This window comes from Macaca fascicularis, chromosome 4 (assembly GCF_037993035.2).
Source record: "Macaca fascicularis isolate 582-1 chromosome 4, T2T-MFA8v1.1".
In the NCBI taxonomy this organism is placed as follows: domain Eukaryota; kingdom Metazoa; phylum Chordata; class Mammalia; order Primates; family Cercopithecidae; genus Macaca; species Macaca fascicularis.
This window is the reverse complement of record NC_088378.1, coordinates 157533994-157561805: the sequence shown is the minus strand read 5'-3', so window position 1 is coordinate 157561805 and position 27812 is coordinate 157533994. Positions and strand designations below refer to the sequence as shown.

At 41.6% G+C, this 27812-nt stretch overlaps 1 protein-coding gene across 9 annotated transcripts in view; it reads left to right on the top strand.

Moving 5' to 3' along the window:
* JARID2 (jumonji and AT-rich interaction domain containing 2) overlaps positions 1-27812 on the top strand; it is a 282076-nt gene that overhangs the window by 147562 nt on the left and 106702 nt on the right. For 6 of the 9 annotated variants that reach the window (XM_074038828.1, XM_074038830.1, XM_045389954.2 and 3 more), the window contains one exon: positions 19774-19915. The exons of 2 other annotated variants lie outside the window; for them this stretch is intronic. In XM_074038828.1, the coding sequence (XP_073894929.1) occupies positions 19774-19915 (142 nt within the window). Of the gene's footprint in view, positions 1-10535; positions 10672-19773; positions 19916-27812 lie in introns of those variants that run through there. One more of the 9 variants, XM_045389955.3, reaches the window with a different exon arrangement.

Sequence of the window (27812 nt, the reverse complement as noted above, 5' to 3'; positions counted from 1 at the left end):
TGTGGGGTTCTTTATCCTTTCATCGCTGCACTGCCACACACTCAGGTCAAGCAGGGACGTCGTTCCTAGCTCTGTCCACATTGTGCAGCCCATGCTTGGTGCTTCTAGCCTTCTGGGGTCTCCCTTTATGGACGAATTCCAAGGGAATAGGTTAAGATTGCCATCAAGTGGCTGTTCTTGGTAGTGGATGTTGACATCCCTGCTGGCCGATTTCTTAGCCCCTCTGTGAGAACCTCTGTGCAAGGGATTGCCTGTCCTTTTGTCGGGGTAGGCAGAGCTCAGGACATCTCTGAGATGAACGCAAGCTGGGCCTTCTCGTGTGTGCTCTGTAAAACTGAAGGCAGGCTGGGTTGTCCCTGGAGCTGTGAATACAGACCATCAGAGATTTCCTGGAGAGAATGGATGGGCATCTACCCTCCTGCCGGCTAGGGTCCAGTAGGCCACAGTCCTCCAGCTCTGCTAGTGGAAATTGTTGAAGGATCAGACTGTCATCCCGATAAGTATAGCCCAGGGTCCCACCAAGGGTTCAAAGACCCATCAAACTTGATACCATCATTCTGTTTGGTTTGTTTATTGTTTTCCATCTCAGAAAGTGGGATACTACTTTTTTGTTTTTTGTTTTTCCCCAGACATGGTATTCTTACGATTAATGCAGTTGATTTATTTCAGGTTCTTAGTGCCTGGAAGAATGTAAACATTTAAAACGGTGATCATTACTGAGGTTGTAGATATACATTACCCCATGACTTCCTATTTGTGCTGTAGGTTTGTCATGAAGCAGGACACCTAAGGAACGGTTTCCAAGTTGCTTTGCCTCCTTCCTAGGTTCTGAATCCCAGTGTCTTGTAATTAGGCCTCGCCCTAGGACTTGGCAAGCGAGCCGAGAGCGCTGTGGCTCTGACAGGCATAGAAGGAAGGATTGCCTCTCTAGTTTTGCCCAGCAAGGCATCCTCAGTGGTATTGGTGAAAGCTGCCCTGTAGGCATAGTTGGTGTTAGGTTTGTATAGGAGGGGTACCCCACCCCTAGCAGGGCACAGAGTATTGGATTCTGAAGTCTCTGAGGAGTCCTAGCAGAGAGCTTCAGAGCCAGCATGTGGTATGTAATGGAGGCTAGATCTGTGCCAGCTGGGTCAGCGGGGAGGCCTGAGACAGACAGAGGGAAGAAAGTGACTGTGGGAGAGCATGTGATGGGGACAAGCTCTAAGTTAGGGTCAACAAAAGAAAATTCTTAAGGCCTATCTATTTTAGGCAGCTTTTTAGAAATGATAAAGGCTGTGTTATGCAACCATTCACTTTGCAATCTGTCAAATCATATTAAACCAGAATTCCTGGACTGTAGCCATCTCAAGCAATATTGAATGCATCAAAAATTTGATATGTTGGAATGGGCACTGACATTGGATCATAATTCTAGTTCTACCAGTAACTGGGTGTCTGTGAGCAAATGATGCCTTCACTGGCATCCTCCTTATGTAAAACAAAACACTAGATCTCTTGGTCCCATTTGGTGGTGTTTCAGTGGTGAGTGGCAAGGGGAAGTTGAAGGCATGCTCCTGCTCTCCCACTTTGCTGACTCTCTCATGCTTTGGGGTCAGGGAAGCATTTGCATGATTTTGCAGAATTTGGAGGGAAGCGAATGAGAAGTATTGTGGAGGAAATGTGCCCTTCATAGCTACTGACCCTCTCCTTTGGTGTGTAGAGGCACCAATACAGTGATCCCAGAGTGGTGTGTGTGTGTCTGGAGGTGGCAAAATGTGAGTCCAACTCGGCCTAGGTTTTAGTGGCACTTTGTCCAGAGTGTTAGTTGATGATTGCTGTCCTTCCTTTACTGGCAAGCCACAGTAAGGTGGCCTAAAACCATTTCTAATAAAAATCACCCTTTGGGATATTCGTTTGTATACGAAGTTTTTCCTACAGTTTTTAGTTTTCTGAGTAAGCCTGTGGCTCTTTAACAGTTCCAGTCTCTATTTCCCCTTCTCCCCTCCCCTGCAAGCTGGACTGATTACCACCTCGAGCCATCTGCTGCTGAATTTAAGGTGATTTGTCAGCCTGCTGCTGCATTTGCCCCCTGAAAAGGATTCACCTTCTGTCTGACTTGCCCAGTTTATGGGGGAGGTGGTGAGGAGGGGGTTCTAAACTTGTAACAGGGGACAGCAGAGGGATGAGGGTCTGCTGCAGACATGACGGCAGACATGTTGGTCAGCATGGTCAGCAGTATAGGTCATTGCTACCCAGCAGAACTTTGTGTGATGTTGGAAACATTCTGTGTCGGTGTTGTCCTATATAGTAGCCACTAGCTGCCTGTGCTGCTCGAACTTTTGGAGCTTTGCTGTCGTGACTGAGAGACTTTTCTTTTAAGACAGGGTCTCGATCTTCGCTCATTGTAACCTCCACCTCCCAGGTTCAGGCAATTCTCATGCCTCAGCCTCCCAAGTAGCGAGGGTTACAGGCGCCCACCATCACGACCAGCTAATTTTTGTATTTGTGGTAGAGATGTGGTTTCACCATGTTGGCCAGACTGGTCTCGAACTCCTGACCTCAAGTGATCTGCCCACCTCGGCCTCCCAAAGTGCTGGGATTGTAGGCGTGAGCCACCATGCCTGGCCAACAGACTGAATTTTGCGTTTGCTTTGGTTTTGGTTAATGTAAAATTAAAAAGGCATGCGTGGATAGAGGCTCTCAAGTCAATGTCACCATAGAGACAGGAGAAGCATGAAATGGTGGTGAAATTCTTCCCGTGTATCCCTATGCTCTGTTTGCTCTTGCTTTTGGCAGGAAGTCTTTCTGGGTATTCTTTCAACTCTCCTCATGGTGTGTTATGTAGACAGTTCTGACAAAGTTAAAAACAATTGATATTTCACTCAAATGCCTTTTAGTCTTTTGGGCAATGTTAGAATATGTTTTCCCATGGTATCCATGCCACTATATTGAGAATATAGTAAACTACAACCTAGCAATTTATTGCTGAGTTCAAAATTATCTTTGTCTACCTTTGTCATTTACCTTAACTAGGTTTTCCCTTAGCTCCATGTAAATAATGTTGGTAGCTCCATCTCATTTCCATCATTGAGTAATTCTCTTGTGATTGACTCTACTTCTGTGCTGTTGACACAGCCAGTTTCCCTGTGATACCATGTAAATTTTAAAATTTCCTTTCAGCATATTACTAAAGAAAGTCATCTGAATTGTGGAAAAATTCAAGATTTCAGAAAACTGTAAAGATTGCCACTGGAGAGAATACCATAAATGGTGTTCCATATTTATCACAGCACTTGGGTTATTTCTGGTCTTCTCTATGATGTATGAAGCTTTTAAGGAAAATGCCAGGAAGAATATACACGAAATTGTTAACAGTGATTACTGGTATATTGGGACTTGGATGACTTCACTGCGTAAATAAGAGGAGGAGGATTCTAGGTAGTTTTGACATTTATTTAAATGTTTAGTAACAGAATGAGGTTATGTTAGCAGGATATAAAAGGCACATATTTTGAGAAAGACACAAAACTGCTTTAGTTACAGAAACAAAATCAGCCTGCAAACAAAGAAACAAAAATTGGAAAATTGAAATTAATAAAGTCCTAAATATCTAGAAAACATCATATGTGTAGATTTCTGTGTGTTATATTCAGTGCTCGTGAAATTATATTTCATCTCAGAATCTGAAGATGAGGTCTTCTACTTCCTAGGAATTTCTCATTTTAATCAGTGAGTGTTGAGATATCATAATTCATTGTAAATTATATGAGCTATTTCTAGTCTAATAATTTCAGACATAAGGAGATGAAGAGTTCTTTGACACATTTGCCTTTCCCAGAGAACGTTGAATGTTAGGTGTGTTATACGTAGCGTGGGGCTTCCCAGATGAGAGCACCTCAGGCTTACGCAGCCCTGGATTGGCCCTGAGACACCGCTTACTCTTCAGCAGCATAAATGCATTGCAGCATTGTGAGTTATTGAGATAAGCAAGGCCAATGCAGTGGCTCATGCTCGTAATCCCAGCACTTTGTGAGGCTGGGGTGCCTCGGGAGGATTGCTTCAGGCCTGGGCAACATAGCGAAACACCATCTCCACAAAAAATATAAAAAATTAGCTGGGTGTGGTGGCGCCTCCCTGTATGTAGTACAGCTACTTGGGAGGCTGAGGTGGGAGGATTGGTTGAGCCCGGAAGGTCGACGCTATAGTGAACCTAGATCGCGCTACTGGACTGCAGCCTGGGACACAGAGCAAGACCCTGGCTCAAAACAAAACAAAAGATGATCATGACTAAATCTTCTTCTTGAAGGAACCTGACAGTTGAGTAAATGTTACCTTCGTACCTTTTGAAATTATATTGGAATAGCACCTGTCAAATGGAAAGAGGAGCAGACGCTGTCTAGGCAGAGGAGAGAATAGTCAGAAAAGGGCATGTGCAAAGGCCTTAAAGCTCCAAGGGTCAAGTAATAGAGAGAATGTGTCAGCTGCCGCACATGCAGGACTCAACCCGGCTACCCCAGTGGCTTCATGCAGTAATTCAGAACCAAAGCATTGCTGATTGGTCTATTGCATGGCTCAGGAAACCGATGTAGAATAATTCTTTTTTTTTTTTTTGAAATGGACATAGAATTTAAACCAGTCAAAGACAAAATAATCAAAACAAGCTACATTTAAATTTTCGCTTCTGTCGTTAATTTGTTGTATTAACCAACAAACTATTAGAAGCAAATCGTTGCTTCTGTCATTGGTTTGTTAGTATTAATTTCTAGAAATTACCGGATTACAGATTTGTTAGCCTCCATTTCCAAGTTGCTCTTTTGAAAGATTTTATCAGTTAATCACACTAGCAGCACATGAGAGTACTAGTTTTGTCAGAGTCAGAAATTTGAAAAGGTGATTACTTACTCTTCAGTTTTGACCTATCAGCCTTTTGTTTCAGTGCTTTTTTTTGGGGCGGAGGGGATGGAATTTTTGCTCTTGTTGCCCAGGCTGGAGTGCAATGGTGCGATCTCGGCTCACTGCAACCTCCAGGAGTCCTGAGTAGTTGGGACTACAGGCACACACCACCTTGCCCAGCTAATTTTTTTGTATTTTTAGTAGAGATGAGGTTTCATCATGTTAGCCAGCATGGTCTCGATCTCCTGACCATGTGATCCGCCTGCCTCGGCCTCCCAAAGTGCTGGGATTACAGGTGTGAGCCACCATGCTCGGCCTAATTTTGTATTTTTAGTAGAGATGGGATTTCTCCATATTGGTCGGGCTAGTGTCTAACTCCCGACCTCAAGTGATCTGCCCACATCAACCTCCCAAAGTGCTGGGATTCCAGGTGTGAGCCACCGCTCCCAGTTCTTTTTTTGAGACTGATTCTCGCTCTGTCGCCAGGCTGGAGTGCAGTGGCGAGATCTCAGCTCACTGCAGTGTCCACCTCTTGGCTTCAAGTGATTGCCCTGCCTCAGCCTCCTGAGTAGCTGGGACTACAGGCATGCACCACCATCCCTGGCTAATTGTTTGTATTTAAGTAGAGACAGGGTTTCACCATGTTGGCCAGGATGGTCTTGATCTCCTGACCTTGTGATCCACCTGCCTTGGCCTCCGTAAGTGTTGGGATTACAGGCGTGAGCCACTGTGCCTGGCTTCAGTGCTTTTAATATATACAGTTTTCCTTTCTTCACTATTCCTAAGTAGGTAAACAGCTTTTTTTGTGATTCTGGTTCAATTTTACTTTATACTATTAAGTAATGTTTTCAAAATATTCTGAAAAAGGTTGATCATCTTGTTTGACTTGGCATTATTTCTGTGTTCACCTTTTAAAATTCATTAACTGGATCACCTTCAAATATGTTAAGTACATTTTATTATGTGTTTCTTTTTCCAACCAAAAAGCCAACAATATATATTGAACCAAAATTTGGGTATTTTATTACCATAGAAGCTTATGAATGCATGTAGGTAGTCCTATATGTTTAGTGTTTCACAAACCCTTTTACTTGTGTAATTAATGCCCCCAACACCAGTGTTGTCCTTATTTCCATTTAACAGGTGAGGAAACTGAGGCAGAGAGAAGTCTTATGATTTTTCGTAATCATTCTTAATCATAGCCGTGTGTGCTGTGATCCACTGAGGTTTTTAGTGCAAGGTGTTTATCAAATAAGTCAATGTTTTTTAATTTAAAAAATTCATGGAGAATACAGTAGTTCTCCCATATCCACGGGTGATACATTTCAGTACCCTCAGTGGATGCGTGAAACTGTCGCTGTTACCAAACCCTATATATGCTGTGTTTTTTCCTATACATAAATACTGTACAGTGCAGATCATTCACGTCTGGGCAGGATAGTTCAGGGTTTCAGCATGCTACACGAAATGGTGTGCAATTTAAAACTTATGAATTGTTTATTTTGGGGATTTTTAAATTTAATATTCTCAGACCTTGGTTGACCATGGCTGACTGAAACCTTGGAAATGTAAAACGCAGATAAGGAGGGCTACAGTGTTGTCTGAATTTGAATGACTACATTAATTGTAGTATTAACAACCTGGTTAGTTTCACAAGTTTGCATACTGTCACCCAGTCCAGGTCACCCTACTATGTTCTTGTAATTATTGGTATTATTTTATAATTGTACAGTGTGGCCTTGTCATGTTGGCTATCGGGCCAGCCACATGCGTTACAGAGTTCAGCACTGTTGGTGTTTCAGGAATTACCAAGCTTTCTTGGAAAGCGTTCAAGTCAGACTCTGTGTGTACCTAATTCTGGTTGGTATAGTGCCAGCATATTAACTTTTATTTAAATAAAATTCCAACAAGTAATATTTATTATTACTATACTGCTGCCATAGAATGCCCACACTTTAATGTTTTTGAAAGTCAAATATTAGCACAGTAGATCACCTTTCTGCATTGACTTCTATCACACCCTGTGTGATATGGTCAATACTACATAATTTCATCCAAATAATACAGAAATATCATTACAAATACATGGCTAATGCTGTGTGACTATTAAAATTCTATATTATGTGAAATTATCTGGCACCATAATCTTGTACTCTCTTCTATCACACGACAGTCCACACCACCCTACCCCTCTTTTGTAATTAGTAGTTTTGGGGAAATTATTAATTGTATGGTACTGAAATACCTAGGCACCAACTGGGGTTGGTCTTGGGGTTGAGGTGATAATTAGGTGGATGGCAGCCATGAACCTAGTTAGCTGCATAGAATTTCTGTGAATATGAGATCCCTTCTGAAAATTCTGACTTCTCCTGAATTAGAGGTCTCTCTTGTGACATGTTATAGAAGGTCTTTAAACATTTTGAGATTACAGTGGTGACATTACTGGGGCAAAATCAAAAGTTGACACCTGCTTTGGAAACTGATTTGCCATTCATCTTGTAAATTTGAACATTTGCATATCCAAGGATATCTACCACTTCCATTCCCACATATCTAAGAGAAACTCTAGTGCATGATTTCCAGGAGACTTGCAGAGAGGACTTGCAGTATGGTTCATGATAGCAATAAACTAGAAGCACCTTAGATGCCCTTGGACATGAGAATCATGGTGGAATACCCACCATTCATCGGTTGTGTAGTAGTATGACTACTCCATTTGTATAATAATGAGATTATAAGAGATATAAGCAAGGTTGTGGATAGATCTTAGTAACTTGATGTTGAGTTGGAAAAAGCCCAAGTCCCATTGGAACTGTTTTGTAAAGTTTATAATCAAATGCAGTGAAACAAAGTGCTATTTATATATGTTTATGTTATAATATTAAAAAGTTAGCACATAGGCAAGGCTTTAGGTTATGTTTGAGTAGTTGGGTTTGGCTGCGGGTTCACAGATACTCTTTATATCCTTCAAAATTAAAGTGGACTGATTGTCCAGAGGACTTTCGTTGAAGATTTATGACTTGCTCTGATATTCCACTATTGAAACTTAGATGGTGGTGCCTTCGTCCTATTAATGAACATGGATGGAGCAAAGAAAAGTTCTTCCCCAGTCTTTCCACCCTCTCCTCTTTCTTATCTTGAAGTATTTCAAGTTGTGTTGTTACGCCTAAATGGAATCTATTTCTTAGTGTTATTCTTGGCCTTCCAGAGGATGCTGTAAGTCTAATATGGTAGTTTGCATGTTTCTTCTTTACTAGGGAACCAACATTTCATCTAAACAGGCTAAAACTTACGGGTGTTCACAACGGAGAGTTTTGTTAAGTCTCCTTCCCGGCCAGACAGACACAGAACTGACTTGCATGTACTGTATTTTAGGAAATATTGCCTGCATGATCGGGAAGTAATGATGATGGGTAGGCTTTTCTTATTTCTTAAAATTTAAATACCTGTTTCTCTTTAGTTGACTAGAAGAGAAGGAAGCAGTGGAGATAGGAAAGGGGCAGATAGCGTTTATTACTGCTGATACCTGTGTGCACTCTCAGTGTGTGAGTGACAGAACTAGGGGTGTTCAGGAAAACCACTAATCATACATGATTCTGAAACTTCATTTCTGGCCAACTGTTTATGTCTCAGGGTTTCTACGTTTCTTACTAACCTTGCTAAGAATTAGCATACATCAGAATATCTGCCTCAGGTCTCCTTTCCAGTTCTCTGCTCTGGGTGCTGTTGATCACTGAAGGAGCCAAAAGACGTGTCCCAGTAGAAGGAAGAGGAAAAGGGCCGAATAGTCATCCCCTGAATGTCCTTTAATTGATTCTGTATGACTTATGCTGCAGTGGGATGCATGCCAAACACTTGTTCACTGTTAACAGGAACATGCTGCACTGTAGAGCACTAAATAAGGGTCTGCTCTGGGGACTCACCTTGGGGGCTCCCCTGGGAACCATTGGAGAGCAACTCTTTTCCAGCCCTCTATGTTCTATAGGGAGTTGTGTATTGAGGTGACCCCACCCCTTCTTCCCCAGTGCCACTGGATTCTCGGATAGCCTCCTGTCTGTTGAGACATAGGAGCTAGCTCTGTGACCTTTGCTAAGAGACAAACTTGTTTTTAGCCACAGCTTCATCATCTGTTAAGTGGGGGAATTGTAGTAGAGTATCTCTGAGGCCCTATGTGTAATTCTGATTTTAAAGTGGTGGATATCAGCTAGACACTAAGGAGGACCATATTCTACCTTCCTGATGTCTGTGTGTGTGTGTGTGTGTGTGTGTGTGTTTGTATATGTATATGTATATATATTGATGTTTATACATTTTTGATGTAAGAAGTTCTGGCGTGTACATGAGCTTTAATGATTTACAAAACAAGAGTTGGCCATTGTGGAGAGAATATCCAATTGGCCTTGATTGCTTGCTAGCCTGGGTGACTTCACTCCTGAGCAAAGTTGACATCTACCTTCAGGATTTTTGTGAGGTATAAATAAGTTACTGTGTGTGTAGTATGAGAACCCAGAAGGGCCTAGTTAGATGGTTCAACAACTAGGAAACAAGAAGCTGGAAGTATTAGTAAGGCATGTTTCCAGTTCCTCTGAATGCATCTCAGGAAAACTTCCAGTGCTATGTGGGCTTGGCCACCGTCTTCCTCCCCTTGGAAGGGCATGAAGAGAGGCGTGTGGTAGTGTTGAGAGCATGTGTTTTGGACATTATCATTGCTGGTTGAAGTTCAAAGGCTTCAAGAGAATTGACTTTAAAAATCAAAAAGCTATAACATATGAAAGGAGATGTGTACTCCAGTTGTCTGAGGCCAGGGAGCTGGCCAGCCCTCAGTTGGATTCCTGCCTTTTTCACCCCTCCCAGCAGCTGCCAGACCACAGAGCCGGTTCTGTGAAAGATCCTCAAGAAACAATGAGAGAAAACAGCTTCTGTTTGATTAGATTAGATCAATTTATGTGCCTCAGGGAGGGGCCTGCGCAGGGCAGGGGGAGGGGTGCCCCTGTGTTGTTGGTGGGGGCAGCGGTGGCCCATGCGGTCACTTCATAAGTAATGAGGCTCCGTGGAAGCTGGAATTGGAGGGAGGGGGGAGGCGGGCTGGAGGAGGAGCATGTGGAAGGAGATTTCTGCAGTCTGTCTGGAGAGCTGCCCAGGTTTCCCAGCCAAAAAAACAAATAAAAATAAATAAAAGGCAAGTGCTGAATGACACAGATTATGATATTAAAAAGGGATGCCATTGAAACTGCGCCCTGGAGCCCGCTGTCCTTGGGGGTGGGGTGTGCTTGGCAATGGGGTGGGGGCATCTGACCGGCTGGGGACACAAAAGTGTGCACAATTAAACTGTGAATGTCCCCCTCCCCCCCATATGTCAGAAATTCTATACTTCGGATTTGTCTGCATTGCAGGTTGGGGAAATGGCAGGATGAAAAGCTAGTGGCTCTTTTCCTTTTTCTCATTTTAATTTATCAGGGTAGGGGGAGCCAGCCGGAGACCCCTCCTCTTTGGTGTTCGATTCCCTCCCATGCACATAAATAACCTTCTCTCCTGGCTGCCTCCCCTCCCCCTCGGCCCCATTGCTGTTCTGGCCGTCCTATTGCCGCGCGGAATCTGCACTGCCGCTTGCTTATTACGTACAGGGGAGGATTGTTGACAAGTGCTCCGGAGCCTGCCTCACTGCGCTCTTCCTCCCTCCCTCCCTCTGTCCTTCTTCCTCTCTGTCTCTCTGCAATGATCCGGCTCTGAGGATGGCTGCTCCACGGGTCTGTCAGGTGCAGTTTTTGGTGGCTTATCTTGAGGAACCTGGGATAGAAGGTCTGTTCCTATAAATAAAAGACAAACCAAATAGCTCTAGATTTGTTTCAGGCTGGTATGGCTTTTGTTGGAGAAATAGGCCTTTGTGGGTTTCCCTGCTGGGGTCCTGATTAAATCCATTGTGGATGGCAAGGTGCTATATATATATGAGAGACTATGTAAAAAGTGTTGCGATTTGCTTAATATTAATATTCTTTTAGCTTTGATATCCTCCCTAGGGGCAATGGTGGCTCCTGCAAAGGCACTGTGGAAATTTACAAGAGAGAATTAATGTCGCTCTTAAAGCATTAAGCTCTGTTGACCATTTTGGCCAAATCTGCAGTTTCAGTCAGGCTTGTATGAATTTAGACATTTCTCTGGAGACTGAATGCCATCCAGCTATAGCTGGTCCCTTTTATTTTATTTCCAATTTATTGATCATTTCCCAGCATTTAAAAATAAATGTTTGATTAAAGTTAATTAGTTCATCCTCACCATAGCTCTGGTTTCCTTCATAAACAGCATGTTTGCTTTCATTTCCATTAATCCTTTCTTTTTCTACCTCCATCTTCTTTCCTTGAAAGATGGAGGAAACTGAGGCATGCAAATAGATCCTGAGATCTGAAGTGATTCTAGATTGAGACCTAAAAGCTTTAAACTTCTAGTGCTCTTGATTCTTCTCCCGAATTTCATGCATTAATTCATGTCTGTATTACTGTCTGTAAACACAGATGATTTTGAGGAACCTTCAATGTTTGGTGCCTCAAATCTTAGCAGATTCCATAGCCACATTCCTATAGTGATGCTTTCTGTACTGCTTCCATGCATTATATTTCAGTAGTGGAAAGAATGCTTCTCTGGTAGGCAGTAGGCCTTTCTAAAGTTATTTGTTGTCAGCAGGTTTTTTGTTTTTTTACTTTGAATGGACTACTTAATCCTTTCTGAATATATTCATCTGAAAAGTGGGAGGGCAGTTGATTTCTTGATATGTGAGTGAGGTAATAAGGAAACTGGGTAACTACTGTCCCTCCTAGTCATGCTACAAAGAAAACAGAACTTAGAACTTCCAAGAGATTCCTTTTATCCTAGGGAATGAAGGCAGCCCAGAGAGGTTTCAGGGCAAAGGGTGTGGCTGTTTATTTATGTACAAATTATGGTGTCAATCAGGACACAAAGTTTGTGGAGCTTTGCCCGTTTATCATTACAGATTAGTACACAAACCGATAACTTTATGGCACTTGTCGATTGAGTAAAAGCAGCAGCTTTGCCTGTCATTGGAGAGCCTGGCTCAGATTGGATAGCTGGTTTCTTTTGGTACCTTACATTTGTGGGGTAAAGATGATAGGAAGCTTTAGAGACCTAAATGCATACACACTTGTAATTACTTGAAGGCAGAAGAGTATCATTAGCTATCTGTGAACGTGCTGTGTTCATGGACATCTCCCTTTGAGGAGTGCAAATTCTGTAAGATGAGAAATCAGATTTGGGCCTGTCAGTTTATCTGAACACAGGACTTTCCACATGTTGGGCTCATTTATCTGTCTTAGAAAAAATTCTCAAAAAACAAAAAAAATGCCCTTGTATTGCCGTCTCCTTCTTGGAACTGAGTTCCCTTGCTCTGCAGTGGTGCCATTGTTCTGCCGCTCATGGTTACACACCAGCCTAAGTCCACTGTTGCCTTGAGTCAGTTTCCTTCTGTAGGCAGCTTTTGACCTTGGAGGTGGTCAGTTGTGGGCCCTCTGTGGTGTGGAATTCTTTTCTTGAGCAGATGGAAGCTCGAGTTGCATATCCTAGGGGATTCCAGGGGTTTATGTTGTGGTGGGTATTTATAACTAGGGTGTCTGGTGGGTGTGTGTTTGACTGTGTTGTCAGTGTAAAATTAAAAGGGCATTGAGATGAAGTGTGGACCCAGAGAAGTTACGGCCTGGGATAGAGTAGCCATGGCATTGGACACAAAACTAGAACTGCTGATTGTAGAGCATCGTGGGTGTTTATAATTCAGTCATTATTATTATTCTAGGTTCTGCACTTGTTCTGATTGTTATAAAGGTCATATTAAGGATGAAGAAGGAGTGAAGAGGGGAAGAGAATAGGGAGGATGAGCTCTTGCCCCAAAGAACTAAAAGGGAGTTGTGCCAAAATGAGCAGTACATTATGTTCACAGTGGTGATCATCAGAGTTTAAATAGCTTCTGGGCTGGTTGGGAAATCTTTCCTGAAGATTGCGGCTCTTTGTTTTTGTGAGAGGTTTTGTGTTGAATAAAGTTAAACTGTCAGCCTTGTCTGTTTTTATTTATTTTCGTTGGAGCCTCTTAGTGAGCAGTGTTTTCTGTCCCCCTGGGATTGTTGGTTAGGATGTGCGAAGGGGAGATCTTTTGTCTTTTGGTGGTTCTCAATCGTTTGGGGTCTAGGTAGCCAGAATAGGGCCCATTCTAGTAGTAGCAGTGTTCTGCTTACCTCTTCCTCGGAGCAAATAGGACATGTCTGCTAGGCTTGTTCTTTGTAGCTCAAGGCATTTATTGCCTTCTGGGGCCCAGGGTCCCATCTTTCCCAAAGGCAGTCATTTACTTGGTTCTGGAATAGGAAAAAAAAGGATGGAGTCAGGCATTTTTCTTACCTACCCAGTGACCCAACTTTTCCATGTTAATAATGACCACCGTGTCAGGTCTTAGTATCTAACACTTTCTCAAAATACTGTGCATGCAAAAGAGGTATAGATTGTTGAAGGTGTGTCCAGGTATAGATTCTGTGAGATTGTTGATTTACAAACCAGTATTTACATCTGTTTTTGCAGGGGTTAAACGTAACAAATATGTCCCCTGTGTCCACCCTTTCATCCTCCCCATTCCTGCCTCCAAATCTTAGGACTGTTTTAAGGGGTGATGGGTGGGGTGTTTTTGGATTGTCTTTTCTTGACTGGAATGGGAAATCTCCATAGCTGATTTGATAGTAGACAAAGGGGAGCCCTAGTCGGCTCAGGGGCTGGTCTCATGAGGGAAAGGGATAATTATTTTCCATAAGCCGAGTATGAAACCACTTTCATTTGCGCCTCGTTGACCACAAGTGTGCCACCGACATCCTGCCTCGTGACTGGCATTTGTTCTCAGCCACACCAGTGTGTTGATCTGGTGAGCATGTCAGTGGACAAGCCTGGGCTGTGCTCTGCAGACCCTGTGCCCTCTCGCCCCTCTCCCTGGAGCTCTGTGCTCCACTGGAAGCTTCACATACTGACCTGCATGTGTACAGTGGTGGGCAAACTCCATGTTCATACTGACCATGCCAAGCAGGCGCAAAGCCAAATCCGCCCTGGCATCGGAATCCCTACCCTGCTTAAAAAGCAATTCATTTTTTTTTTCTCTTTGCAAAACCTGAGTGAACATAACATTTATTTTTCACTATCAATGGCAGCAAACCATGCATTCTGATGACCTCAGAGAGGGCCCTACCTCAGCCATAGGGGCTGCTTTTATAATTTTTCTATCAACTTAAAGTGCTGCAAATACACACACACACACACACACACACACACACACACACACACACATTACTGCTGAAAATGAAAGCTCTTTGGATGCTTGACTGTTTGATATGTAATGTGATAACCTTGTCTCACAGTGACAGGGTGACAGACGGCATTGGCTCTATGATACAGAATTACCTTTTGTGCATCTTTTCTACAACAAAGCTACATACATTGACTCACCCTAATATGCTAATGACTTTGGTGTGCTCCAGATGTTTTAGAAGCCCTGGAAGAGCCTCAAAGCCCTCCTTGTTTTTCCTTTCTTTTTAACCCTTCTTTTGGCATTGCTTTTGTGGAATAGAGCCATTGGCTTTTCCTTTGGTTTTCTATTGTCATGTATGTGTAGCTATTGAGAGAGGACCAGTAAAACTTCTTTGTGTCTAAAACATCATAAAATGATAGAGGCTACATGCTCTAGCCCCTCCCCCCCCCCCTTTTTTTTTCAGATATTAGAAAAGAATTGTTTTCTGTCCATACATTTGTGTTCCAAAATCTGTCGTTCTCTTCGGTTGCTTTCGAAGTTCCTTCAGCTAAAGGAATCTTTGGCCTAATTTGTGTTTCAGTTTTCCCAACACCCATCATATAAGGCAAGAGGGAGATGGCCATACACTAGTATCTCCAGTTTCCAAGAACAACAGGAATTCCTATTCCATTTTGATGCTGCTGTTCCAGACTCAGAAAGAAGCCTGTTTTGTTGTATTGTTTTTTGCGGTCTTTTCATTTCTTGCTAATTTGGGAGATGGGGTGAAAAGCTCCTGAGTGTGCAGAGCTGCTGATGGCAGGGTTCTGTTGTGTTCAGTTTCTTTAGAGTTCTCGGCTGCACAAATGGACACTGCCTTGTGGCTAAATGGTCTTGGATCCCAGACGCACTTCTCCCGTCAGCTGATGGTGACTAGCTGAGGTTGCAGGCACAGTAACCAAGCCGCCTTTACTGCAATGATTTATAATTTTCAGCTCATATTTATTGCTTTTGTGAAAGACAATAGACATGGTTTAATTTAAGTTCAACCTACTGAATATTAATAGAGGAGAACAAATGCTAATGGGATAGACTGAATCTTTGGGCCATTCATTCAATTTCCCCTGTTTAACCTCCTCTCCCCAACAAAGGTTTGTATTGGTCGGGGTGGGGGAGGGGGTTGGAAAAATAAAAACGGTTTGAGTGTGTGAAGGAGGGGATGCCATTTCATTATTTCTCGTTGACTAAAAATAATAATTTTAACAATTGGTGGCAGGGCTTTGTTAGGGGAAAGAAAAGGCAGCACATTAGCTTGGCTAATGTTGTAATAATGACTCTGTTGCCCTGTGGCATCGTATTCCGTCTTGCTGACCTGGCCCTCCTGGATTGGGCAGGCTGTATAACTGGGCTTTGAACATTCAAAATGAAATGTTGTAGCCAGTACAGTGGAGATTGATTGGGGCGGTTGGTGGGGGGGTGGGGGTGGGGTTAGATAAAGAAAAAGCCCAGGTTTATTCAACCATGTAGGCTGTCTGACTATAAATAAATGTAAATGTTTTCTGGACTGCTATATACAGAATGGAAGTACTCAAATTGCAAAAGTTGATCATGTGCAGAACAAAGTCAGTCTTACGCCTTCATAAGGGCCAGTAAAATCTATGGTCCTGGCCAGGCATGGTGGCTCATGTATGTAATCCTAGCACTTTGGGAGGCTGAGGCAGGCGGATCACAAGTTCAAGAGATCAAGACCATCCTGGCCGACATGGTGAAACCCTGTCTCTACTAAAAATACAAAAATTAGCTGAGCATGGTAACGAACGCCTGTAGTCTCAGCTACTCAAGAGGCTGAGGCAGGAGTATCGCTTGAACCCAGGAGGCGGAGGTTGTAGTGAGCCAAGATTGTGACACTGCACTCCAGCCTTGTGACAGAGTGAGACTCTGTCTCAAGGGGAAAACAACAACAACAAAACCAGAACACACAATAAAAAAACCTATGGCCCTTTAGTTTGTATAAAGGCAGTTCCTTATGTATGGGCCCCATTTTATGAATCTGGAACGAGAATGTGATTCAGGAAACCCCATGTCTTCTCTAGTTCAGATACTCATTGCAATCCTCAGAATGGTGGAAAACTCGGAGTTCTCTGAAGATTTAGTTTGATGAGGGCCTGGAACAATGGAGTCAGTACTTTGATTTCTTTTTGCTCAGTCATGCCTTATCAGAGTAGCCTTATCTGTTTTGCATTTTGTGCACATAAAATCATTTAATATTCCTAGGTATTTTTCATGTGTAAAATCTCTTTGTAAAATTACCCCTAATTTTTACTTAGGCAGTTGATTTGCAGGGTGAGAGGGTAGTTGGGGAGAGCATTATACGTCTCTTTACATTTATGCTTCTTAGACATGCACATTTTTTCCAACCTGTTCCTTTTTTGAGTCTCTGTTTGCCACGTTAGCTGATTCTTGTAACTCTGTGACATTTTGCAGGCAAGCGTCTTTTTTTTTTTTTTTTTCCTGCAAAATTATTGGTAAAAGGTACATGAGGCCATGTGTGGTTTTCACTCCTGTAATTCTAACACTTTGGGAGGTTGAAACAGGAGAGGATTACTTGAACCCAGGAGTTTGAGACCAGCCTTGGCAACAAAGCAAGACCCCATGTATTAAAAAGAAAGAAAGAAAGAAAGAAAGAAAATTAGTGGGGCGTGGTGGTGCACACTTGTAGTCCCAGCCAGTCGGGAGGCTGAGATAGGAGGACTGCTTGAGCCTAGGAGGCTGAGGCTGTTGTGAGCATGTCACTACACTCTAGCATAGGTGACAGAGCAAGACCTTGTCCCTCCGCCCCCACTGCCCCCCCCCCCCAAAAAAAAAAAAAAAAAAAAAAACAACCCAGAGCAGCCAAAGCACCATCAGTGTCACCTGGGAATGTGTTAGAACAGGAGACACTTGGGGGGGTGATTCACATGCATGCTCAAGTTTGAGAAGCACTTCTCTTTACAGTCATCCAGATTCTTTTGACAGCAAAGCTGTCAACAAAAAGCTTAACTTTTTTACAGCAGTCCACTGCTAAATCATTTGTTCAGTCAATCTTTCATACATTCACCTCTTATTCAGCTAAGACTTCAGCTGCTGGTATGTACCAAAGGGTATAGGAGCCTTTCCCAGTCTTCCTGAGCTGCGCCTAGTCCTTGTTTAGTTTCTTTTTGATACCCGTATAGCTCTTCTTCCTCCTTGTCCTCTTCGTCCATTACCGCTACCTGTTTTCAGGCTTACTGCAAATCCCAACTTTCTTGTTCTTGTTTTGGTATTGCAAGCTTGCCGGCTGGCTCCATTGGCTCACTCTCCTCTCCAGCACTTTCTTTTCTTCACTTACTACTGAGTGATACATATGATACATACATATGTTTGTCTGTCTCTCTTAATTTTAGATTTTGATTAACCTGTATCCCCAGTGCCCTGGCATATGGTATTTGTTAAGCAAATGGATGGATAAATTCAGAATTGATCCCTTTTTTGCTTTCTGTGCTTTATTCTCCATTATGTTATACATGTGTCTGCAGTCTCAGCTGAGGCAGGAGGATTTCTTGAGCCCAGGATGTCAAGTCTGCAGTAAGCTATGATTGTGCCACTGCCCTCCAGCCTGGGCAACAGAGTGAGACCCTGTCTTAAAAGCAAAAAGAAAAATTTGAACTCAACTAAGACGATACATATGTATGATATCCATCCTCTTTTTTTCCTTCTAAATTTTACATCTGGGTCTTTAACCAGCATTTTTATTTTCAGTTTTCTATCCGTTTTCTCTGTGATAATTTATCCATCTTCTCTTTTTACAGATAAGATAAATATCTTCCTTGGCCAACTCTAATCTTGGTTAAATGTCGCCTGTATCCTAATTGGGTGGGGGAGGGGATCCCCCCTCGCACAGTGATACTTGTAATGTGTTCTAACTTAGTGCCCATCAGTAAAGATACGATTTACACTACATATGTAATTTTAGTTTCTGTAGTCACACTCAAAAGTACGTGAAATCAATGTTAATATATTTGATTTAATCTAATCCAAAATATTTCCACAATTCATATAACATTATCAATGACATGTTACGTTCTGATATTAAATTACAATTAAGTAAAATTAAAATGTATTTCCTCTTCCACACTAGGCATATTTCAGGTGCTCAGTAGCTGCACATGGCTAGTGCCTACTGTAATGGAGAACATGGCTTCAGTCTCTGAAACACTGGCCACGCTTTTATCCTTGGATTCTTAGATTTCTATACAGTTGTCTCCTTTTGCCCTCACAGTGCAAACTCCCAGCATTTTCTTTGGGGGTTTTTATACATTTCTATTTCTGTATTGTAGTCACAACTCTTAAAGCCTCATTAGTTGAAGTAAATAACCATGTGTTTTATTTTCAACCTTATGTTATCACTCATACTCTGAAATGATGTAAAAATAGATAACTGGGGAAATGCAAGCAGAAACAAGCTAGGTCCCAGGGCTTTGTTGATGTGTACTATGTTCATTCACAGTGTTTATATATTTTTTTAATCAAATACATAGAACACTGTGTTCTACATAGTGTTTAGTACAATTAACAGAAGTCACTTTCTGAGATACTTCAGTCACAAAGACTTAATACAGAGGAATGAAGTGTGCATAAAATTGGTGGAAGGACTAGAAGAGCAAAAATCAAGGGGCCACTCTGTATTTTTGGCTTCTAGATCAATCCTCACAAAACTGCAGATGCTGTGCTAGCAGTGCTGTTACTGCCCAGCTCTGGTTGCATTCGAGGGTGGTGGCTAGACAGTGGACAGCGGGTCTAGTCGCTGTGAACATGAGTATCAGTGGAAGCTTCTTGTTGGCAGAACCTACATTGATGTAAGGGACTCTGAGGCTATTTTATTCTCCCGTTTCCCTATAGTGTGACCTTACTGCTGGTTAAAATACTTCCATATCAGTTACTACATAGCTGCCTTTTAGCCCCCCGAGGGCCCGCAGCTTCTTTCCACATTTTGGTTCCTAAAAGCACATTCATGGGCACCAAGACTCCCCTGCTTAGCATCTGCTATCATAGAGAATCCTTATCCTTTGAGATGATCAAAGGCAAATCTGGTTACAATCTAATCTTATAGATGGCTATGAAGGAAAACAAGTGCAGTAGGATTTCTAGTTAATATCTGAGATGTGGCTGCAAAGATAAGGCTGCCTTTTCTTGTGTGGCAGGTACTGGTTCCTGCAGGCAATTCCAGAAAGGATTTCAGTATCTGTAGAGTCAATATTGACCATTTCAACAGTGACTAGTTTGATAACAGATACTCCTTTCTTCCTTTCAACCCTTTAGCCGCAAAAGATGTTTATGTACTCTTTAAAAACGAATCCTCAAGCATAGCATTACAACTCCAAATTTCTGGTCGGATTTCTTACTGCTGAAATTGTTTCCCTCTTAGGCATTTCACTCTCTTTAAAGGTGTCACATAGAATGAGGTTTTGCTTTTCTCCACCCATTCAAAAGAGATGTGTGCTTTTCAGTTCTCTTGTGTCCACATTCTTGTCTGTCTTCACCAGCGTTGTGTAGGGTTGACTGTGGTAAAGTGCTGCCTCCTGATGTGATGTATTTAAGTGTTTGTCCCCTTTTCTCACCTGTAGGGCTCCTTGGTAATGACCAGTCTAAGGGATTAGGACCAGCATCAGAACAGTCAGAGAATGAAAAGGACGATGCATCCCAAGTGTCCTCCACTAGCAACGATGTTAGTTCTTCAGATTTTGAAGAAGGGCCGTCGAGGAAAAGGTTAGTACCCAAGGCTGCAAATATTGGTACCTTCAACCAGGGACTGCAAACTCAGGTGCCAGTTCTCGCCACATGATAAGTGAGCGCACTCACCCAATCTTTTGATTTTCATAGAGGAGCTAGAATTACGAGGTTTCGTAACAAATGTCCTGCTTTCTAAGTGTTGTCTAATAATTATAATTAAAAATGGGAAAAAAAAGTACTCTGGACTGAACAACACGTGTTCTTGCTGGCACAGTTAGGCAAAGAGTTGCCAGCTTGTAATGCTTGTCTTAACTGTTCATTTTAATTGATTCTTAGCAGCCGTCATCTTGAGGAATATATATATTAGGTGATGTTTTGCCACTTCTGAAAAGAGATCTTTCTAAAAATTTGAAGAAGTAAATGTGGTGTTTCTGAGACATTTTTTCCTTGTCAGGAAAGCTGAAATTACACTGTGTATTTTTAATCCCTTGCTGTTTAACCAAGTTCCAAGTTAGTAGCTGTGGAATTGGTGCTTAAAACTTAGAACAGCAGTTATTTTTATGTGGCTTTCCTAAATAAGCTTAAGATAGTTTGGTAAGGAAGTTGGCTTTAGTAGTTTGATAAGAGTTTGTGGTTTCATGGTCAAACAGTGGCAGTGACATTTTATAATGCTTTTACTTGGGTGTTTTTGAAACCCTTTGCCTAGTATCTACCGTACTTCATACCTGTTATTTCCTTTTTTTCCCCTCTTAGAATTTATATTTCCCTTTGTTCTCTTTATGTTTACCTGGATGACTAGCTTCATGACTTTTTCTTAGAATTTGTTAGTTTCAGAGATTGAAGGAAAAGGAAAAAAAAAAAAAACCCTTGTCTGCCCGTCTCTGTCTACTCATTCTGGAGAATTTACTTTTCAGAAACAATCTACGTGTGTCTATCTAAAGAAGAACAGAGTAGAGTGAAAAATTAAGAGAAAAGGACAAGATTAGCCATGTGTAGATATTTAAAATTCCTGTTTTCAGGTCTGAAATTTGAGATGCATAGCTCAAAGTCTTTATTTTCTCCATCACGAGGTGTCGTCTTTTAAATAGCCTTTTAACTACATTGAATCTGTATGCTTCTCTCATTTTCTCTTCATCCTCAGCACTTTGTCTTAGAAGATGTCATAAGATTCGTTATTAGTATAGTTAGGATCTTCCCGTGTGCTGAGCTTTGTATGTCACTCCTTTAAAAAGAGTGTCTCAGTGATGAACCTGTTATATTACAGATATTCCATAACAAACATTCCCCATTCCAGTTTAAAACATGAATTATCACAAGAGAGTGATTTTAAGGATGTGTAAAAAATTGTGTCAGTAAATATATTGGAATGTGTGATAATATTATCCATGCCTCCAACTTGGGCATCTGGCATGCATCTGGCATCAACTTTCATCTCCATTTGAGGAGCAGAATTCTCTGAGTCTGGGCACCTACCCTTTAGCTCTGTGGCTGGCCATCACCCTCACTTCTGTCTGAGAGCTGGTCAGCATCCAGGTGCAGTGATGTGTGTTGTAGGCTTCATTCTTAAGGAGGGACTCTGTCCCTAACTCATTGTGATTCTCTCAGAAGATAGTGCTGCTAGCTTTCTCTTTGTATCAGACCACAGTGTCATGTGGCACCTGAGTGCAAAGCAGTCATTTAACTGGAATTTTTTAGGGTAGTAGAAAAGAGAAACTCTTTTCAGAGTTGGCTGAAGGAAAACTTAGCCCTGGCAAATCCTTTTTAATTATTCTTGTGTCAATTATCTTACTGAATTAAGGATTCATTGCAACCTGCTAACTTGGTTTTGGTCTCATGAAGGTTTTATGTGGATTAAGGTTTGATAGGCTTGAGTAGATTTTGAGGATGGTCTGGGGCACTCTTGATTATAGGAGAAAGATTTTGTAGCCTTCAAATATGTAGTGTCATTAGGGTATACATTTATTTTTTGTGGGGGTTGAGGGAGATAAGAGTCTTGCTCTGTCACCCAGGCTGGAGTGCAGTGGTGCGATCTCAGCTCACTGCAATCTTTGCCTCTTGGATTCAAGCGATTCTCATGCCTCAGCCTCCTGAGTAGCTGGAATTACAGGCACACACCACCGTACCTGGCTAATTTTTGTATTTTTAGTAGAGATGGGGTTTTGCCATGTTGGCCAGGCTGGCCTTGAACTCCCGGCCTCAAGTGATCCACTCACCTCCGAAAGTGCTGGGATTATAAGCGTGAGCCATCACACCCGGGCAGGGCATGCATTTCTTGTGGTGTTGCAGGGTATGTAGCAAGCATAAAATGGTAACTTAAAACTTAAGGCCTTAAAGCACTCCTTTGTTTTGATCTTTCAGTATTTAGTGGATTGGGATGAACCCTGCCTTCAAAAGCAGAGTAAATGACTTGGGACCTGAATTTCCAGAGCTTGGGTTGAAACTGTTGAAACTGTAATACATAACCTGTCTTCAACTCACATACAGAATGACTTTTCTAATAGGGTAATGGAATGTGCTGACTCTGAAGATGAGAACTTGAGTCTAAAGTAACTACCTATAATGGCTATTTTAAAATAGCATTAGTGGATTGTTGAACAGATGCTAATTTTTACTTGTGAGTTTAAAATTTCCTAAACATTATACATGGGAAGAGTTTTTTTTTTTTCCCCCTCACTCTTGTTGACCAGGCTGGAGTGCAGTGGCGCGATCTCACCACAAACTCCACCTCCCGGGTTCAAGGGATTCTCCTGCTTCAGCCTTCGAGTAGCTGGGATTGCAGGCATGTGCCACCATGCCTGGCTAATTTTGTAGTTTTAGTAGATGCAGGGTTTCTCCATGTTGATCAGGCTGGTCTCAAACTCCTTACTTCAGGTGACCCACCCACCTCGGCCTCCCAAAGTGTTGGGATTACAGGTGTGAGCCACTGTGCCCAGCAGGGAAGAACTTTTAAGATTGACCATTTGCATTCTCTTTTGGCCTTTAGACTTTGTAAGAGAAAATACTGATTCTTAAAAATTCATATTGTTGTAGTTTGTTTCGTGTTGCTATAACAGAATAGCTGAGATTGGGTAACTTTAAAAATACAGAAATTTATTGGCTTATGTTTCTGGAGGCTTGGTATTCAAAGACTGAGGGACTGCATCTGGTGAGAGCCTTCTTGCTGCATTATAACTTGGCAAGAGAGCAGAAGAAAGTGCTAAGCTTGGTTTGTGTGTTTTTTTTTTTTTTTTTTTTTTAAAGTTTAGTTTTTAAAGAGATGGGGTCTGGCTCTGTTACCCAGGCTGGAATGTAGTGGTGTGGTCATAACTTACTGTGTTCTCTAATGTCTGGGCTGAAGGGATCCTTGTGCCCCAGACTCCTGAGTAGCTGGGACTGCAGTCAGTCACATGCCTCCACGCCTGTCTAAGCTTGCATTTATAACAAACCCACTCCCTAGATAGTGACATTATTCCATTCACGAGGGCAGATCCCTCATGATGTAATCACTTCTTAAGATCTCACCCTCTTAGCACTGTTGAATTGGAGATTAAGTTTCCAACATTTGAGCTTTGGGGGGCCACATTCAAATCATACGACAGGGTCATAATTTATGGACGTGCTTTGGAAAGAGCATTTTCTCTTTTATTTTTTAGAATGATACGAATTGCTAGTTAGCTATTCTTGTACATTTAATTACTCCTACTCTACACATCCTTTTTTTGTGCATGATTTTAGAATCATCAGCAAAATATATGCCTTTTGTCTACAGTAGGGTGATGGGGAAAGGGGAGAAGACTGAGAGGGATTTTATGTGCTTGACTTCCTTCTTACGGAAAATAAAAATCTATGGTGAAGACTGATGCTAGCCTCAGTTCCAACCTTTTCCAGTCTGCTTTTCCAACCTGTACCTTGAAGCAATTACATTTTTCTGATGATGCTAATAACTTGTTTTAATTCTTCAGTTAAAACATCCGTGTATTTACTAAGTGTTATTTTTCTGCAGAAAACCCCCCGAGTCAGATATTGCTGTATTTACTGCCAGTGCCTTTACTTGACACTGGGGATCTATCTTCTTAGTGATAGAAACCAGTGGAGTCCAGAGTTCTTTAGGGTTTTGGAGTTTTCTCGTTTCTGATTCTCTTCCTCAGAGTTTTTCTTTATAGAGGCAACTATAACAACAACAACAACAAAAAACTCAAAACCAAAACTGGTATATTTTTACCTAGCCATCGAAAGGTCATCTGAGGTGCTTGTTGACAAAAGGAAAAGCCAGCCCGCTTCAGAATCTCTCTGCTGTGTTTGTGGAAAGGGCAGCCCAAGAAAAGATGACCGGAGAGATTCTGTGCTGGTTGGACCCTGAAGGCTGAGTCTTGTTTTTAGTTCTGGATGTTGTTTTTCTTTTTCTTTTGATCATTGTGGTAGGTGAGGTTGTTTTTTTAATGCTATATTTACATAGTTTATAATTTATATTGTTTAGAATGGAACCATTACAGAGACTTTCATCCTGTTCTGAATGTGAAGGCGGCCCTGCCTATCTCTCTCATGTTGCCCTTTTGTTCCACTCAGTTCTTCTTGTAAAGTGTGTGTTTGCCGCATCAGTCTCTCAGTATGTGTAGAAACCGGAATGGACGGAGTTTGGTCGTTCGGGTGTGGACTAGTGGTCAGAAACTCTTTGGAAGGATGGTTATGGAGATGAGGATGATTTGTTTGAGGAATGAAAAGATAAAGTGCAATGAATTTGGTGATGGCATTTTTTAGATGTAAGTAAATACGAGATCTGAAATATACGATTCAAAAAAGAGGTCATCTGAGTTGGCCACTAAAATAGAGAGCAAGATTAACTGTTTGTATTTTATCTGTGCGTGAGTGGGGGGAAGAGGGTAGAAAAATTTCAAGAGAATGGTGATTCTTAAGTGGGTCTTATGGAGACTATGGTGCAGCATAAAGAGTATATAGACTGAGGCCGGGCTGTGTGACTTATCAGTGTATCTTGAACGTTTACTTGTTGTGTAAATCAACAGGTCTTACATAATACAGATTATATAATATAATATGTCTGGGCCTTAGTTCTCTCATCTGAAATATTTGAATCACAGTAGTAACTGCCTGATGGTGTTTTGTGACCTGAAGAAATTAATTCTTGAAGAGAATTTTGGTGTATTGGTCAGGTGCAGTGGCTCACACCTATAACCCCAGCACTTCGGGAGGCTGAGGTGGGCCGGTCGCTTGAGTCCAGGAGTTGGAGAGACGTGTGTGGGCGATATGGTGAAACTCCATTTCTTAAAAAAAAAAAAAAAAAAATTAGCTGGGCCTGTTGGCATGAGCCTGTAGTCCCAGCTATAGGAGGGTGAGATGACAGGATCGTTTGAGTCTGGGAGACGGAGGTTGCACTTAGCTGTGATCACGCCATCACACTCCATCCAGGGGGACAGAGCCAGACTCTGTCTCGAAAAAGATTAAATAAGCGAATAAATAAATAAATAAATAAATAAATAATAATTCTGATGTACAAACAGTACTCTGTGTGTTAGATGTTAGTGGCCATTGTCAGTATGTGTGACCCATGAATTGCTACATGTGAGTATGCACATCCTTTCGAGACTTCTCTGACGTGTTTCAGAGGGTTTTTGAAATACACAAATGATGATTTATATCTTTCCTCTCTGTCAGCCCTACCACAGCCATCTGTAGGCAGATGGAAATGTATGGGTACTCCCTCTTTTGAAGTTACTGAGTCACTGGAAGGACCCTGTGGTGTGTGGTGTAAATTTCCCCTGCTGAGCTTGGTGCTACCTGATGTTTGCCTGAATGGAGCAGGCAAGAGTGGTGGGGTGAGCAGATACCCTTGTGGCTGTTCATACATTAGTCATAGCTTCACCTTAGGGAGAGACCCCCTAGTGTTTAGTGTTGAGATCCCTTGTTAACTACATTCTTTTTTTTTTTTTTTGAAAGATGGAGTCTCGCTCTGTCGCCAGACTGGAGTGCAGTGGCATGATCTCGTCTCACTGCACCCTCCGCCCTCCTGGGTTCAAGTGATTGTCCTGCCTCAGCCTCCTGAGTAGCTGGGACTACAGGTGCATGCCATCACACCCAGCTAATTTTTGTATTTTTAGTAGAGACGGGGTTTCACCATGTTGGCCAGGATGGTCTCTATCTCCTAACCTCATGATTGCCCGCCTTGCCCTCTCAAAGTGCTGGGATTACAGACATGAGCCACTGCGCCTGGTCAACTATATTCTTTAGAAGAGTATAGTGCTTTTTGTATACTAACACACTTTAAAAACTCTGCGAGTTTCTATTTAACTAGTACAGAAGTACAGACTCAGTCTCTGCAGGGATGTAACTTTTTTTGTTAAACAAGGAGCTGCTGTATTTTAGTTAGGCTTTCGATCCTGCAGGACTTAGTTTAAATACCGTTTGTCCTATTAGATTGAATTTTGAATGTAAAGAATTTTTGGAAGTGTTTGGATTTCATAACTCAGTGTACTCTGAGATATGACATGCCTCTGGATATAAATACATGTTGAAAGTGGTGAGAATTCTCTCAGGCTTTTAACAGGTATGATATTCACAGCTACATTGCCTGCACTACTGTGTTCTTTATTCTTTTTGGTCTGAGATACTTTGATGGTATAAAATACTTTTTTTACTTCAGGTTTGAAAGGAAGATAAGCCCAGATGTATGTCTTGCTTGATAGCATGCATGAATTGGTGTTATTCAAAGTGAGCATCCTTAAGAATTAGAATTATATTAAATAAGTGCTTAGTTTTTACTCATTCCTGTATCAAAAATAAGTTAGTAGTATAATTTACTATTAAATGCAAAAAAGTGAAAGCAAAAACAATCAGCAAAAGGCTTAACATTTCTCTTAACCCTTGATTTATGTTTAGAAGCTTCCACTGACCAGATTATTTGGAGTTTATTTTGTTGTTACAACCTTGAGATATATTTTATAAATAAGAGAGAAATACTATTTTAATTTTCAGCTTTAGAGTTATCATGGGTGAAATGTACTCTCTACTGCAGAAAGTAAAGAAAATTGAGTAATAGATTATGATGTGGCAATTTTGAACACAAAAGATGTGGATGTAAATATAAAGTAAATATGGGTGAATCTCGCCTATCTGCTGTTTCAAGTTATCTACCTAGTTGCCATGTTTGCTTCTAGTATCATTTTCATTTGCTTTTGCTTGAAGGATTTTAACATTTCTAACATTAGGTCTGCTGTTGATCATTCAGCTTTTGTATGTCTGGGAAGATCTTATTTCACCCACATTAAAAACATGCTTTTATGATAATTGTAGAATTACATGCAGTTATACAAAATACACCTTCATTTCTTATAGATATTTTTGCTGGGTATAAAATTTTAGTTAATGGTCATTCACCATCAGTACTTCAGTGACACTGCTTCACTGTCCCGATGTGCATCATTTCTGATAAGAATCCTGTTGTCATTTTCATAGCTTTGTAGGAGCAATCATTTACCACAATTTTCTTTTGAATTCCTTGTGTTTTGGCAGAGTTTTTATTTCCAGAGCTTGAGATTCATTGAGTGTATTAGTTTTGTAGATTTCATTTTACTATGGAAAAATTGGAGCCATTATTATTTCAGATATTTTTGTGTGCATTAGTCTCCCCGTTGGGGACTTCATTTGCATATATATCACTCCGAAGTTGTCCCATAGCTCATGTGTTTTGTTCCTTTTTTGATCTGTATGTTGCATTTTAGATAGTTTATACACTAGATCTGCTGTTAAGCCTGTTGAATATATCTTTCACCTTAGACATTGTTATTATATTTTAGAAGTTACAGCCAGGCACGGTGGCTAACTCCTGTAATCCTAGCACTTTGGGAGGCCGAGGTGGGTGGATCACCAGGACAGGAGTTGAAGACCTTCCTGGCCCACATGGTGAAACCCGTTTCTACTAAAAATACAAAAATTAGCTGGG